Genomic DNA, 16888 nt, shown 5'->3' with positions numbered 1-16888 from the left:
TGTGTACTTGGTTGAATAAGCGTCCTTCCAAAATACACATTCACCTGGAACCTCAGAATGTGATCTTATTTGGAAGTAGGATCTTTGCATATGTAATTAAATTTAGATGAAGGCATACTGGGTTGAAGAGGGCCTTAATCCCAATGACCGGTGTCCTTATAAGTAGGCCACGTGACACAGGGACACACAGAAGACAGCATCCTGTGACAGTAGAGGCAGAGATTGGAGCTATGCTGCAGCAAGCCAAGGAATACCAGAATCCCCAGCAGCCATTAGGGCCAAGCAAGGATTCTTCCTCAGTCTCGGAGAGAGCGTGGCCCTGAATACATCTTGATTTCAGACTTCTGGCCTCCAGAGCTATGTGAGAATACATTTCTGTTTGTTTTAAGTCACCCAGTTTGTGATAATTTGTTAGGGCAGCCCTAGAACTAAAACCCTATGATACAATTTACAGAATACAACAATACAAATAGGTTTATATTTGACTCATATGAAGCTTTCTGAGGATAAAAGCATAATAATTGTTTGTATAAAATTCATTCCAATTAGTTCAAGCATATTACTAGGAGCCTAATTTACTAATATGCATACAAATTCTTGGGCTAAGTTTTTGGCTATTCTATAATTCAACATTTCACTCATTGGACTGAACTTCTGCTAATGAGCCAAGATTAGTGAAGACCACTGTTTATCGTGAATTAAGAGCAGTGCAGAAGCACAATCCCAGTGGTTCCTATCTGTGTCCATTGAATATGTGAGACCCACATTTTGCAGAACGTTCTACAAAGAATTAGGAGATGAACTGTCTTTTAGTTTAGTCATTTGTGGTATAATGTACTGGAATGCACCTTTAAAGATTTTTAATTGTAAAATTATGTGTTTATCTTCCCTACCATGATGTCTAGTTCTGAAAAACAAGACTTCTGTGGTAGAGACAGTTTTGGTTGTTTCATAAAGAACAGATCACATTTCAGTTTTAGCACAAAGCTCTTCTAGCCCCTGATGAAGAAAATTATCCAGCTCTCAACCCCTATTAGACTTCCTTGGGCAGGCAGAGGGATCTCCCTCCCCAACCGACCCCAAAACCTTTGAAAGAAAGAAGTTGGTTCTTCTGTTACACTATTATTCAATTATAAACCTACTAATTCAATAACAGAGAATAAAAGAATAGTTACAGTCAATAGCATGTTGTGGTTTCTGCTACTAAAACTTTCTGAAAACCTATTGCAAATAGATACTGAGGCAATAGTAACACAGGAGGGCAGGTGCAGATGTGGGAGCAGGAATCCCACATTTTTACATTCATTCCTCTATACTATGTAAACCAGACTTTCTCTCCATGAACAACATAAAGTAATAACAAGCCTACCAGGTGAACATTAGATGTCATTCTATGGACTTCTGGGAGGAGTCTGGCACTCACTGAGCCTCTTATGAGCACTTTTCTGTGTTGTGCACTGTGGTTACCAGCTGTACCACGCCTATTTCACAGGAATAGCTGGTGAATACAATCATGACTTCCATAAAATTTGCAGAGCAAAGCAGGCTGTCATCCAAACAGAGTCCAAAAATGTTCAGTGATCCGAACAAAAGTCCGGCCCATTTTCACCACTCCTGCTCTGATAAGCATTCATTGTCCTTTGAGTGTTTTGGGAGAGCACAGAGTTGACCTATTTGGGGGGACAAGGACTTATAAGATTGGACCACTCTGTTCCAAGTTTGGGCAATTTCAAAGGGTAGGGCTTTGGGGAATTGGAACAACTTGTTCAACTTCATTGTCTTTGGGTCTCACTAAACATAGAAACCAGCCTCCCTCTTAATCCCCATCCCACGTGTTGAAAACCATAAACTCAAGTTACCACGAATAAAAGGCCATGGAAGAGTGCCCAGATGCCCTTCGGGATGGGATGACCCAGTTAGGAGGTAGCAATGTTTGGGGTTGAGATTGTCCCTCTATTAGAAGCAGAGAAAAACCTATGACCAAAATGTTTGCATGGTTTAATTAAATATCAACAGAAATCTCTATTCACTTTAAAGCTCCAGCGCACCAGACAAGGGATCCAGGCAGGAGCCAAAACCACCGTTGCAGATATGCTCCCAGTTTCACCAGCTAATTAGATGTTAAACTTACATTGTAACAATCAACCTGATATTATTGCCTACTGCAGATAGAACTGGAATTGTAATTAGGTCAGAATTCTAGCTGGGATTGTGTAGGTGGACAAATTATTTCAGGATATTTTGATATCACTGCTATAATTTATGGTAAAGACAGTTGGGATCATACTGGGAAACTAAGTACCTGCCTATTCTACCTCAGGCCTAAAAATGCCATTGATTACCCCCCAAAAACTGAGAAAATATCTACTACAGGACGAAAAAAGACAAAATAGGGGCACTAACACACCAGAAGCACTGAAGGCTTTCTGAAAGAGTAATTAGGCCTGATGTTTGTAGTTTTAATGTTTATTTTGCAAACAAAGGTAGAAACAGAGTCTGGAGCTCAGATGCCACCACCAGAGAAGGTAGCCGTTCAGCCTCTCTCCTGTGCAAATTAACCTAATCCTGAACCTGACTTGGGTTAATTCGCACAATTTCAGGTACCATGCTAGGTATACCACAAATATACCTCAGGAACCTCAATTGCAAAAACCTGGACCACAAACGGTGGGGGTGCAGAGTTAACTAGGTTAATAAATTCTTTCTGAGGTAAAGCAGGTAACACCCACCAATAAAAAGAATGAAACTTCATTGTCCCATTGGCAAACTCCGGTGTGCAGGTGTTCTTCAGAGTAAAATCCATGGTGTGCCCCATCGCCGATTCCTGACAAGGCGGGAGGCAGGGGGCGGGGGGCGGCGGACAGAAAAAAACCTGAGATAAGAAATCAGAGAATACAAGTCTCTTTTAAACAAAAAACAGTGAATGTTAGAGTACACCCACCATTGGGGTAGCACGTAATAATCTCTCAGCATCACTGACTCCAGCACAGCTGGTCCCCTGGAAGAGTCACGTTGCAGGAAGGTTTTGTGTGTGACCAAGCAATTGGCCACCCCACGCCTTCAGCCTCCCAGCTGAGTCCTGGCCCCCGCGGGTCCCCTCCCCCTCCATCCTCCAAACCCAGGCAGCGCCCGCCCCTGCCCCCGCTGATTGACAGGCCGTGCAGCTACTCCTGGGAGCCCGGCTTTCGTGCGCAACCCGGGCAGAGGGGACTATCTCTGCAGCAGCCAATAGGAGCCAGGAGGCAGGGAGCCGGTGAGCGGCGCGGTCAGGCGCTCCGCTCCAGAGTTGAGTGCAGGTGAGCTCCTGCGCGTTCCGGGGGCGCCGCTTCCTCGAGTCACCTTCCCGCCGTTACCCGCGGCGCGCCAGAGGTAGTCTCCTCCAGGCCCTCCCTCCCATTGCCCCAAATTAATGCTGACTGAACGGATCGGTGCGAGGGTGAGTCCACGGGTGTGGGTGGCTTCCCTCCTGGGGACCCACACGGCTCCTCTGGGCCCCTAAAACAACGCCCCCTCCTTGCCACTGCACATCTGAGAAGCCCAGGCCTCGGTGGGCGGGATAACTGGGAATTGGGAACATACCCTACGCCGCGACCCTTCTGGTTGGCTAGGATGGAATCCTGGTGGAGAAGGTGGACCCCCTGCCCTTGACTTCTATCCGAGCTACACAAACCTACTCCTTCTGCACTTTCCCTCTTCCCTTTAATTGGTGCCCCTTCCTTCTTGATCTCCAAGTCTTGTTTGTGGAGGAAGGTTGGAGGGGAGAAAGAACTGGAAAGTACTCAAGGAAATCTGGAGCCAGATCCAGGGATTCCACTATTTTGTGCAGCATTTTGTGCACGAAAAAGAAAAAAAAAAAATCTGATTTTCATTCCCCACCCCCACGTATTTATTTCTCTGTGTCATGGATGTGATGTTGAGTCTTCTTGCCAGACATTCCTAAGCTTTAGACAACACTTAATCTTTGCTTACTTTCGTTGGTCCCAAGAAAGCAATTTTCTCCTGCTTACACATTTGCCGAATTAATTTGCTCAGATAGATGAAAATCAGGTGTTCCATGTAGTTTATTTTCTCTGCTTTTAGCTTTAAATTACATTTGGTTGATACTAGCCTTCCTTGTTTTAAAAAGGTGGGAGAGAAAATTAGGGGGAGAAAGGACAGAGAGCAACTACCGTCCGTAGCCAGATAGGTGAGTAAATATATTTGCAGTAACCTATTTGCTATTCCCTGCTGCAACTATTTTTAATGTTCCTTCCAGAATCAGAAAGAGTATTGCCATCTAAGAAATCGTTTTTGAATATAACATTTGAGCCATCATCTTGAGAGCAATACCTAAAACAATTTCAGTTTATTAAATGTCTAGGTACGGTGAAAGCACAGTTTAAAACCAGCAAAACAGAATTTATTGCCCTCAGCCAATACCCACAATGTACATATACCTTGTACTCCTGAAAGCAAAGCAAGCATGCCAAGTAGTTTTTATTTACGTGCAGCTATAATACAGCAAGGCGAAACAGGATGTATTTTTGAAGTTTAAAAATGTCTTCAGGCCGGCTGCCGTGGCTCATGCTTGTAATCACAGCGCTTTGGGAGGCCGAGGTGGGTGAATCACGTGAGGTCAGGAGTTTGAGACCAAGCTGGCCAACATGGCGAAACCCTTTCTACTAAAAATACAAAAATTAGCCAGGTGTGGTGGCGGGCGCCTGTAGTCCCAGCTATTCGGGAGGCTGAGGCAGGAGAGTTGCTTGAACCCGGGAGGCGGAAGTTGCAGTAAGCTGAGATCGTGCCACTGCACTCCAGCTTGGGCAACAGAGTGAGACTCCCTCTCAAACAAACAAACAAAAATCTTCAGCTTAGGAAGATATCAAAAGCCAGTTTCAAGAGATTTATTTGTACAAGTATGGTTTGATCTAACTTTTGCTGGAATTATAAATACCTTCATGCAGGAATGGACAGAAAAAGGAGAGAACAAAAGATCCTTGCTGGATGAAAACTGACAAAATGTATATATCTATTGTTCATCCATACAGCATCTTATTAGCTTTCTCCAATAGAATGAAAGTATTTTAGAAATATACACAGATTAGGGGGAAAGTCCAACAACCTTGATTCAGAGATTTAAACCAGGGAAGTACTTTTACTACACATATTAATGATGAGATTAAATTTTGACAAATTCTAACATTAGGAAAGTCAGCAACAAATTTCAGAATTGTATTTCTGTTAATATTTAGTTTAGAATCTAATTATTTAGTTTAAAGAAGGCTATGATTTGATTATTAATAAATGATGCAGATTACTTTTCAATAAATACATCTGGATGTCACAAATGTCATTTCATTTCAAAAAACCAAATTCATCTATATTCCTCTCTCTTTAGTAATACTTCTTTCATCTGTGATGAACCAAACATAGGGGTTGAAAATAGAAGTGTGCATATACATATATATACACAAGATATATATACACCATTATTTGATTTGCTAATGATACTTCATGGTTGCTAGGTTGCCATAGTTGTTCTAGCCATAATGTTAAGTATGTTCACAGGTATTTGACTATAAAAAAGTTTCTGACCAGAAGTCAGAAATCTGGATCAAACTGAAAATGTTTCTAAAAAGTTTTATGTAAATGATGTCATATTTTAAAATGCTGTTGAAGAGCTCACTTAAATAATTCTTTTGAGGGATATTTAGATAAATTATCAGAATGGAAAAAGTTGTTTAAATGCAATTAAACTTATTAGCTTTATTATTCATTTAGCCCCAGGTCTCTTGTCTAATATGGAGTTCTGTGACATAATTCTTCCAGGCTGTGATTTCTGATATAACTAGGATTGCTAAACACTGTTACTCTGAGTTTGGCGTAAAGTATACAAAAGAAAATTATTGCCATTAATTTCTGTGTGTTTATTCTACAGATTATTTTACGCTGAACTGATCAAGTACTTTGAAAATGACTTCGAAATTTCTCTTGGTGTCCTTCATACTTGCTGCACTGAGTCTTTTAACCACCTTTTCTCACCAACCAGACCAGCAAAATGTTCTACTAGTTTCTTTTGATGGATTCCGTTGGGATTACTTATATAAAGTTCCAACGCCCCATTTTCATTATGTTATGAAATATGGTGTTCACGTGAAGCAAGTTACTAATGTTTTTATTACAAAAACCTACCCTAACCATTATACTTTGGTAACTGGCCTCTTTGCAGAGAATCATGGGATTGTTGCAAATGATATGTTTGATCCTATTCGGAACAAATCTTTCTCCTTGGATCACATGAATATTTATGATTCCAAGTTTTGGGAAGAAGCGACACCAATATGGATCACAAATCAGAGGGCAGGACATACTAGTGGTGCAGCCATGTGGCCCGGAACAGATGTAGAAATACATAAGTGCTTTCCTACTCATTACATGCCTTACAATGAGTCAGTTTCATTTGAAGATAGAGTTGCCAAAATTATCGAATGGTTTACATCAGAAGAGCCCATAAATCTTGGTCTTCTCTATTGGGAAGACCCTGATGACATGGGCCACCATTTGGGACCTGACAGTCCGCTCATGGGGCCTGTCATTTCAGATATTGACAACAAGTTAGGATATCTCATACAAATGCTAAAAAAGGCAAAGTTGTGGGACACTCTGAACCTAATCATCACAAGTGATCACGGAATGACGCAGTGCTCTGAGGAAAGGTTAATAGAACTTGACCAGTACCTGGTTAAAGACCATTATACCCTGATTGATCAATCACCAGTAGCAGCCATCTTGCCAAAAGAAGGTAAGGCTGACTGAATGGTGAGCTGAGGCTAGATGTGCATTTGCCCAGTGTGATCAAATGAATAGGGAATTTCTGTTGCTGCGCCTTTAAAGTAGACTTGCCTGTGTCATGGTAATATTCTGGGATTTAATCCTCAGACTCTGAAAAGACAAAATCTCTTTTCTGAAAGCCTAATTTTTTTTCCTTTTTCCTAGAATACTGAAATTGATGCACTCTATATATGTATGGCAGTAGGTTTTAACCATTTTGGAATCATAGAATATGATGAAAGCTATAGCCTCCCTTCTCAGAAAAATTGAGATGGAGAGATACATACAAAACTTGAATACATGTACAGTTATTTCATAGAAGCCCCAAAGCCTTTTATAGACTCCTAATTTGGACCTGCTTAACAAGGAAGCTGTGGAGGATAAGAAGGAGGAAGAGCTTTGGTCAATCTGAGGTTTATTTTCCTTGTAAGTGTGGAAAGTGATAACAATATCTTAAACTTTTTACAAACCTCTCCTGGAATCCTCATACCAAACCTGTCACCTCAGCATTGTCTCCATTTTAAAGACAAGTAAATGACAGGTAAATGACCTCAAAAGGTTTAATATCCCGAGGTCACAAAATAAGTGACAACACGACTCAGGCATGCTCTTTGACATATTTTATCACCTTGCGGTATTGGTCTTAGGCATCAAATGAGAGAGAAGATTTTGAAAAGCTATAATATCTCACAAATGAGAATTCCATCCCTCGGAGGGGAATTAGGAGAATCATATGAAACAGCGAATGTTAAACTATGCGTGTGTTTTACACACACAGTTTTCAGCAAACAGCCCTTTTTTTGTTGTTTAAGAAAATTAGCTAGGAGTGGTTGATCACGCCTATAATCTCAGCACTTTGGGAGGCCGAGGCAGTAGGGTCACTTGAGGCCAGGAGTTCGAGGCCAGCCTGGGCAACATAGCAAGACCCTGTTGCTAAAAAAAAAAAAAAAAATAGCCTGGCGTGGTGGCACATGCCTGCATCCCAGGCTGAGGTGGAAGGATTGCTTGAGCCCAGGAGTTCCAGGTTACAGTGAGCTATGATCGTATCACTGCACTCCAGCTTGGGCGACACGGAGACCCAGTCGAATGAAAAAAAGAGAGTCGGGGGGGAAGAGAGAGAGAGGGAGGGAAGAGAAGGGGACGAAAGAGAGAGAAAAGGAGACAGGGAGGGAGGGAGGAAGGGAAGGGGAAGGGGGGAAAATTATGTTAACCCTTCAATTTCCTTTATAAAATTGGAATGTCCTCTTGTGGTGGTATGGAAGGTAAGGATGAAACCTCAGCAATGGATTTGAAAGGCAGGAGAAGGATGAAAGACAGTGCCCAGGTAACTGCATTTGTAGTTATAGGGAGTACTTTGGCAACACCTCCAGTGTTTTTGGATGTTTCCATTTTACAAACTGCTTTCCACCTCCAGTCTCTTTTCCCAGCCCTCACTTACCACTCACCATGTTTTCTTGTCTAGAGATTCTTTGTGTCTGCACTTACAACTACCAGAACCTAGCTATTTTTGTTTGGGTATTGCAGTACCCTAGATATTTTACATAGTGTCACTAATTATTATATGTGTATATCGAAGTCTTTAGAGGTTCCTGGTTCTATGAAATGCCCTTCCTTAATTCTATAAGGTGAACTTAGAAGATTATTTCTTAGTTTCCCCTCCCAAAATTGTTTTACCCAAGGAGGAAAAGAATTTTTTCTTATGTTCAGCTCTGTGGCTTTTCACCTCTGTAGCAAGTCCGTTGCCCATGGTTGGTTGGTTGATTGTAGCTATGAGTATTTTGTTCTGAGTGCCTCTCCTCCCTTCTCTTTAGGTAAATTTGATGAAGTCTATGAAGCACTAACTCATGCTCATCCTAACCTTACTGTTTACAAAAAAGAAGAGATTCCAGAAAGGTGGCATTACAAATACAACAATCGAATTCAACCAATCATAGCAGTGGCTGACGAAGGGTGGCACATTTTACAGAATAAGTCAGATGACTTTCTGTGTGAGTATGTTATAGTATTTCTTTCCATTCTGCATCGCTTTTTGCTAAAATACAACAGTTTTAATACATGATACAGCAGTTTGTTGATTGGTATTTTTACTCTCTGTTACTTGAATGTTAAGGAACTACAGTGTTTTAGTACTTACCTAGAAATGCTGTTTTTAGACATTGGTCCTTCATTTATAAAAGGTATATATAAAATGTCCCTTAGGTAGAATTGGGTTTCTATCATGTTTATTGATTAAAAGAAAAGCAGGTGCCTGACAATGGCATTTGTAGTGTGTTCGTGACTCATAGTGGCAGATGTGTACAGATACATGGTTTCTGGTTCTTAAAACAGTTGTTACATACAGACAATGGTCCATAACCCAGTGTTCAGATTTTTATGTCTTGTGCAGGTAGCTCTTATATTAGAGGGATTGCTCAAAAAAGGACTGCTATCTTTGGCAAGATTTGTATTTTAAAGTTAATATAAATTCAAAGGGCCCTCTAGAAATGGTTTGCAGAACTACAGTTACACAATAGATTGGTCACCTCTATTTTTGATAGAAAACCTTAATACTCCAATTTATATTACATTATGTTTAATGATTCATAATTAATTAAAGATTGACCACTGCATACCTAATGCCAGAATAGTTAAACCCTAATGCCCCAAAGCAATGGTTCTCAAAGTGTGTTCCATGGCCCAGCAGCATCCACATCAACTGAGAGCTTGTTAGAAATGCAAATTATTGGGCCCAACACAGACCTGCTGAATCTGAAACTGTGAGGCCCTGGTGAAACACACAAAACTTTGAGAACCATTGCCCTTAGGCATTCATTATTAAATACCATCTACTTGATCAAGCATTTATGATCAGGGCTACCACTACAAAACAAAGTCCCTATTCATAGGAAAGATTTTACATAAGTCACAATGACTTAATTTTAAGTCTGAATTTCTAATAAGAAGTGCGATATGAGGTAATTATCTTTGCCTTCATGAGTGAGAGTCTAGATCCCAACTTCTCATAGAAATGAATGCAGCAATCATCCAGTTACAAAGTATATAATGATATATTCCCAATGTGACTATTAATTAATGGAATAGCACAGTACCCTGTCAGATAATTACTAGTGATTCAAAAGTTCAGTGTTACTTTTACTTAAATAAACCTAAAAGAATCATGGCATCTAGAATGACTTCTTTAGATACATTTTGCCTGGTAGATTTCAAATTACTTTGAAATGACTAGGGGTCAGTTTATGACTTTTAGAAAAACTGATTTAGGATTTTTTTGAGGGGGACAGGGGCAGGGAGTGTTACTATTGCATAGTACCCTGTAGCACGTATGGGTATTAGAGATGGATTTACTAGTCATTCTCCTTGCCACCTTTAAGATAAAGCCTGTCAGTTTTCTTTGGGTGCCATCTTAGCAGTAGCTCCTTCGCCTTGCACCTTGATACCATGCTAGGCACACATGCCTTTGACATCCAGCTATTATCAATTTCATATCCATTTTATGTCATTTGATACATATGTCAGAAGACCCCCAAGTTTTTACCTTATGTGTAGCCACTCTAAAAGCACATAATGCTAAGTTGGATCCTGATTAGAGGCATCAAAATCAAGAGTTTCCTACTCTCCTCCACTCTGACCTTTGTTTTTTAGTAGTAGATTATAGCTGTTAAGTACAGGTTTGATTTTTATGGTTTCTTTTGGTTTTTTTTTAATGTATTGTATCTCCCCTTTTGTTGTGTTCACTGTGAGTTTATTGGCTTCAGAGTAAGACTAAGAGCACCTTTATCTCTTATCTTTAGAACAATCATTGGAACACAGTAGATACCCAATAAGTATTTGCTGAATATTACTTTGCCACCAGTTAAAACAAAACAAAACTCTAATTTTTCCCTAACTTGGCTCTGCTTTGTTCTTTACCCTTCTTCCCCTGCTGTTTAAGTCACTGTTGGCCTGTGAGAAAGATTCACAACCATTTGACTCTTCATTTCCTGAAGAGAATTGTGATGTGAACAACAGCAGAGATTGTTTGTCAAAGATTATTTTATGTTTACAGTCAAACTAGATAAGATGTGCATTTAAGTTCAGAACTTGACCATACAACAATTATGTCCATTTTAATGCATAGCCAGCTAACTTTTTCACGTATTTTCTCTTTACAGTAGGCAACCACGGTTATGATAATGCGTTAGCAGAAATGCATCCAATATTTTTAGCCCATGGTCCTGCCTTCAGAAGGAATTTCTCAAAAGAAGCCATGAACTCCACAGATTTGTACCCACTACTATGCCACCTCCTTAATATCACCGCCATGCCACACAATGGATCATTCTGGAATGTCCAGGATCTGCTCAATTCAGCAATACCAAGGGCAGTCCCTTATACACAGAGTACTATACTCCTCCCTGGTAGTGTCAAACCAGCAGAATATGACCAAGAGCAGTCATACCCTTATTTCATAGGGGTCTCTCTTGGCAGCATTATAGTGATTGTATTTTTTATAATTTTCATTAAACATTTAATTCACAGTCAAATACCTGCCTTACAAGATATGCATGGTGAAATAGCTCAACCATTATTACAAGCCTAATGTTACTCTGAAGTGGATTTGCATATTGAAGTGGAGATTTCATAATTATGTCAGTGTTTAAAGGTTTCAAATTCTGGGAAACCAGTTCCAGACATTTGCAGAAACCATTAAGCAGTTACATTTTTAGGTACACAGACACACACACACACACACACACACACAGAGACAGAGAGAGAGAGAGAGAGAGAGAGACCAAAATACTCACACCTGCAAAGGAATAAAGATGTAAGAGTATGTCTCCATTGTTCACTGTAGCAAAGGGACAGATAAGATCCTGCTTTATTTGGACTTGGCATATATAACGTATATATTTAGTAACTTTGTACTATGTAAAGTACCTTATATACTGCACTTTAAATTTCTCTCCAGATGGGTACTTTAATTTGAAATGCACTTTATGGACAGTTATGTCTTATAACTTGATTGAAAATGACAACTTTTTGCGCCCATGTCACAGAATACTTGTTACTCATTGTTCAAACTGAATGAAATTTCTAATAATCCCAAATAATGAATGTAGAAATCTATCTCCATAAATTGAGAGAAGAAGAAAGTGATAAGTATTGAAAATTAAATGTGATAACCTTTGAACCTTGAATTTTGGAGATGTATTCCCAACAGCAGAATGCAACTATGGGCATTTCTTGTCATATTTCTTTCCAAAGAACATGATTTGCATTTATTTTTCCCCAAAAGAGAGTCAAGTACTGACAGATTCATTCTAACTATATTGTTTCTGTCATAAAATTATTGTGATTTCCTGATGAGTCATATTACTGTGATTTTCATAATAATGAAGACACCATGAATATACATTTTTTCTATATAGTTCAGCAATGGTCTGAATAGAAGTGACCAGGCACCATCTCAGCAGTGTTTTCTCTTGTTTGTAATTATTTGCTCCTTTGAAAATTAAATCACTATTAATTACATTAAAAATCAAATTGGATAAAACAATGTTTGTTTTCTTTCTGGTAGCACATGATAACAGCACAAGCATCTTTTAGATTTGAACATTTGAAGATTCAAAGTTGCAAAAGAGCACAAGCCATATTAGGTAAAATATTGTCCACTCAATCCTTGAAAAGAACTGTGTGGAGCCTGGAAAAAAAAATAGGACCACATATGAGATGTTTACAAGACACTCAGAACAGTGGTAAAGTGTGCATACTAGAAAAAGGCAGCAAAATAACTCTTTGTGGTAACAGGTATCAAAACATGGGAGCTGAGATGATATAGCCCTATTTCAAGAAATATGTGAATACCCACCTACCGGGTGCTCAGTGGAATCAAAGCTGAATCCAAGTTCACAAATAGACTTCTACTTCCAAGGTAGTACTTTTGACCTGCCTGGTCATCTCAGTCTTTTTCATTCCAACAACCTAAGGCTGAGCTTTAGATTTCTAAGTAATCAAGAAGTTTGGGAGAGGCATGGTATTACATGTGGCTTCTTAGAGGAAAGAGGCAGCCCTGAAAAGAAAGGCTTTCTTTGAAGAAAATAGCACTTTACAGACACTTGGATAGTATTGTGATTTCATATATATATATGCACCAACTGGCTAATGAGTAGGTAAAACTGTATAACTATTCCAGAAAGAAAGGACAAATTGGATGTGAAGAACTGAAGTAACATGGTTAAAAATTTAACCAAATTTAAGTGCTTCCTAAAAGTTGGTGAATGTCTTATTTTTTAAAATGATAATACCAGTAAGGAATGTTGGCACATAATTCCCATTTCATTATAAAACCTCTTAATAGAATAGAATCAAATAACTGGAAATGGCCTACAGATTAAAAAGCTAGGAAATGATATGGTAGGTAGCAAACTCCCCGGAAGTATGGACTCTGGATTAGACAGCTCAGAATACATGAGCACTCATGTTGGCTTGCTTTTTAGCTGTGAACTTACCCTGTATTATTGAAATGTCAGCAAAATGACTGGAAGGTGAAATTGCTCCATTTTAAAGCATTACTATTATGCTGTCTGTCCGTTTAAATTAATAATTGCATTAAATTCATTTTAGAAGGTGCTATTACATTAGTAAGAAAGTAAATTCACATATGAATATTTGATTATCAGATGGTTTATTTACAGATACTTATTTTCCTATAAAATAGGAGAGTTTACCTGAAGGAAAATAAAACTTTAAACTTTTCTGGGAGAATCACATCACTTATCATTGACATCTTTTTGTTGTTGTTTTGTTTTACCTGCATGTCTTCATGGTCAAGCTTTGCATGCAGTGAACTCAAAATTAGTACATGGAAATAAAAGACTAGCTAATCTTACTAATTGTAAGAATTTTAGAAAGGTCAGAGGAATGGAGCTTCTCCTGTGCCCCCTTTTTTTTTCAACATCGTCCTATATCAACCATTTTGTAAAGTTTATTAATCATCTGGATTTTTTAAAATTCAGTTTGTATTTTACAATTTCTTCTCCATCACCTGCAGTTTAAGTTTAAATTGCTTTTCAAAATGCCCTGTGACCTTGTAAGTATCCTATTATTAGTCTTAGTTTCTTACAAGCACCTATTATTTCTAGAAAATCTAATGAAAGACCCCAGCTCTTCTAGTTCTCACATTTTTTTTTGTTTTTCATTAGTAGAAAAACATAACTTGATAATCATAGAGTTGGGAAAGCTCTAAGGGATCATTCAATCCTTGATTTAACAAAAGCTCCTGCAAAGTTGTGAAATTTGCACGACATATTAGTGCCAGAGCTGGAGGAAGGACCCAGGTTCCGTGACTGAGTTTATACTCAAAGTCAAGCTGCCATCTAGGTTGGTTTACTTCTGGTTCATCCTAAGGTAGCCCCTTGAGATCCTACCCCTAGCAGGAGGTGGTTAACCGATGTTCCCACCCTTGGCAGGCTCTCTAGTCCAACTTTTTACATTCAGCTACACAAGGCTTATAGATTTCTTCCAGATTGGCCAATGCCCAAGGGCAATGCCCCAGGACAAAATGTCCTGAATGCTACACTCTTGTAGGATTTCAGTCTTCTTTGAATGTCAGCCTGGTAATTCCTCATAACCTTGTGGGCAATTTGATTCTTTTTAAAAAGATGTTTTAAAATATACTTTGACTTCTAATCAGGACAGAATAGTGTGGTCCTGCTTTTCCTTGTTCCTCCACACTAAGCATAATTATAGAGCCTGGAAATGGTGCAAGAGACTCTGAAGGTTGGTAATAAGGCTGTGAGCTGATTAGGGAACCTGGGGCTGGAAAAACAGCACAGCGGCAGGGCTTCACGTGCTTCCCACCTAACGGAAGGAGGCCACACAGAGCCGGCATTTCTTAACCCCCGCCTACCAAGACAGCAGCCCAGGGAGGTTTATTTCTCCCCTGGATCAAAGAATCTCTGGTAACATCAGGGTAACCCGTGTCATCAGCAAGGGGAATTACCATAACCCTCCAACGAGGAATATTGATTGGGAGTCCCATTAAAGAGCATCCAAGAGGAGCATTATCCTTCCTACCACTGAAACACTCTTCCACTGAGAGACATAGAGGTGGACAAAAAATCTGCAAAAAAGACCAAGCTACAGCAGACAATCTGGGGAACCTCTTTGTTCCGATGGCCTGAGACTCTCCTGCTCTACCCAGAGACTTTGCAACGGACAAGGCGCACCAATAAAGGAATCCCACTACACCATTCCCTTACCAAGAGATACCTGGCAGCTGGCCTGGGGAAAACCCTTCTGCTTTCCTCAGGCAAGACCAGCAGAGACAAGGGAATTCCAGGAGCACCACAATCCAAGCAGACCATAATCCAATAGCACCCCAAAGGCTGTGAAAATTAAGCTGCCATTGGAATCACAGCCCACAAAAGTAGGACAAGATCTACATGCTAAACCTAAACAGTGTGACTTTCTGCTAAAATAAAAAATGTAAAGAGAACTCATCATCTTATTACGTAATATATAAGATATCCAGGATAAAACTGAAAGTTACCTGCTATACCTAAAACCAAGAAAATCACAACTACAATGAGAAAAAAACAATTGACACCAGCACCAAAATGATTCATATGTTGGGAAAACTGATAGGACTGAAAGGAAAAACAGATAAATCCCAATTTAATTGGGATTCAACACCCTCCTCTCAATAACTTCTAGAATATCTAGACAGAGAATCAGAAAGAATATAGAAGATCTCTACAACACAATCAACAACAGGATCTAGTAACATACAGAGAGTACTCGATCAAACAACAGCATAACTGACAAGAATACACACCAGGGTAAACATTTTTCTCAAGCACTCATAAAATATTCACCACCATAGGTCCATTCGCCATATCCTGGGTCATAAAACAAACCTCAACAAATTTAAAAGAATTGAAATCATACCAATTGTGTTTTCTGACCACATGGGAGTCAAACTTGAAATCAACAACTGAAAGACAACAGGAAAATCTCTAAACCCATGGAAACTAAACAACACATTTAAAAATAGTCCCTGGGTCAAAAGGAAAGTCTCAAAGGAAAAATTTAAAACTACGTGGAATTTAATGAAAATGAAAACACAATATATAATATCAAAATATAAGGGATGAATCTAAAGCAGTACTGAGAGGGAAGTTTATAGCACTAACGGCTTACATAAAATGAGGAAAAGTCTTAAATCAACAACCGTAGTTCATACCTCAGGGGACTAGAAAAGAAGAGCAAGTTAAAGAAAGCAAAGGAAGAAAATAGTAAAGATAACTATAGAAACCAATGAAATTGAAATTAGAAAAACAGTAGAGAAATTAATAAAAATCTACTACTTTAAAAAAATTAATAATATTGATAAACCTATAGCAAGACTGATAAGAACAGCCAAAATCACAATATCAGAAATGAAATAGAGGCTATCCATGCTGATATTAAAAAGGTAATAGAGAACTATTAGGAACAAGTTTACCTCATAAATCAACAACTTAAATTAAAAATGTAATACCATTACATTCACTCCGAAGAAAATAAAATACTTAGATATAAACTTAACAAAATGGGTTCAGGATCCTGAAAATTACCAAATACTGACAAAATAAATCAAAGAAGCCTTCAAATCAAAGAAATTTTCAATAAATAAAGAGACATACCATGTGCAAAAGTTGGAAGACCACATAGTAAAAGGGCCAGCTCCCCAAATGTACCAACTTGGATGGATCTCCAGGGAATTATGCTGTGTGGAAAAACCAATGCTAAAGAGTTACATACTGTAAAATTCCATTTACATACTATTTTTTAAATGACAAAATTTGAAATGGAAGGTGATTATAAAATGGCAACACAAGAGATTCTTATGGTATTGGAACTATTTATTATATTAGCTGTGGTTGCCATAACAAAATACCAAATATGGGGTGGCTTCAACAACAGACATTTATTTCTCACAGTTCCAGGAGGCTGGATAGTCCAAGATTAAGGTTCCAGCAGATTTGTTTCCTGGTGAGGGCTCTCTTATTGGCTTGCAGACAGCTGCCTTCTCTTTGTATCTTTACATGGCCCCATG

General features: G+C 39.0%; 1 protein-coding gene and 1 long non-coding RNA gene across 6 annotated transcripts in view; one reads left to right on the top strand and one right to left on the bottom strand.

Annotated features, from left to right (window-relative positions):
- LOC108585453 overlaps positions 1 to 3068 on the bottom strand; it is a 40489-nt gene extending 37421 nt beyond the window's left edge. The window contains exons 1-2 of the long non-coding RNA XR_002521567.2: positions 2942 to 3068; positions 2730 to 2824 (exon numbers count right to left, since the gene is read on the bottom strand). This is a non-coding gene — a long non-coding RNA (uncharacterized LOC108585453). The remainder of the gene's footprint in view (positions 1 to 2729; positions 2825 to 2941) is intronic.
- Positions 3069 to 3195: 127 nt separating this feature from the next.
- On the top strand, positions 3196 to 12343 carry ENPP5 (ectonucleotide pyrophosphatase/phosphodiesterase family member 5). 5 transcript variants are annotated; one of them, XM_009205304.2, is made up of 5 exons: positions 3199 to 3296; positions 4127 to 4186; positions 5918 to 6781; positions 8622 to 8798; positions 10962 to 12343. In XM_009205304.2, the coding sequence occupies exons 3-5, from the start codon at positions 5953 to 5955 to the stop codon at positions 11387 to 11389; spliced, it is 1434 nt and encodes a 477-aa protein (XP_009203568.2). In that variant the 5' UTR covers positions 3199 to 3296; positions 4127 to 4186; positions 5918 to 5952; the 3' UTR covers positions 11390 to 12343. The 5 variants fall into 5 exon arrangements, with proteins under 5 accessions (XP_009203569.2, XP_009203568.2, XP_003897733.2 ...); XM_003897685.3 differs by having other exon boundaries at positions 3243 to 3436; XM_009205305.2 differs by lacking the exon at positions 4127 to 4186 and having other exon boundaries at positions 3196 to 3296.
- Positions 12344 to 16888: the final 4545 nt, after the last annotated feature.

The sequence above is a fragment of the Papio anubis genome, chromosome 6 (genome assembly GCF_008728515.1).
Source record: "Papio anubis isolate 15944 chromosome 6, Panubis1.0, whole genome shotgun sequence".
Taxonomy (NCBI): domain Eukaryota; kingdom Metazoa; phylum Chordata; class Mammalia; order Primates; family Cercopithecidae; genus Papio; species Papio anubis.
Note: the sequence above shows the minus strand (reverse complement) of the source record. Positions and strands in the feature narration are given on the sequence as shown.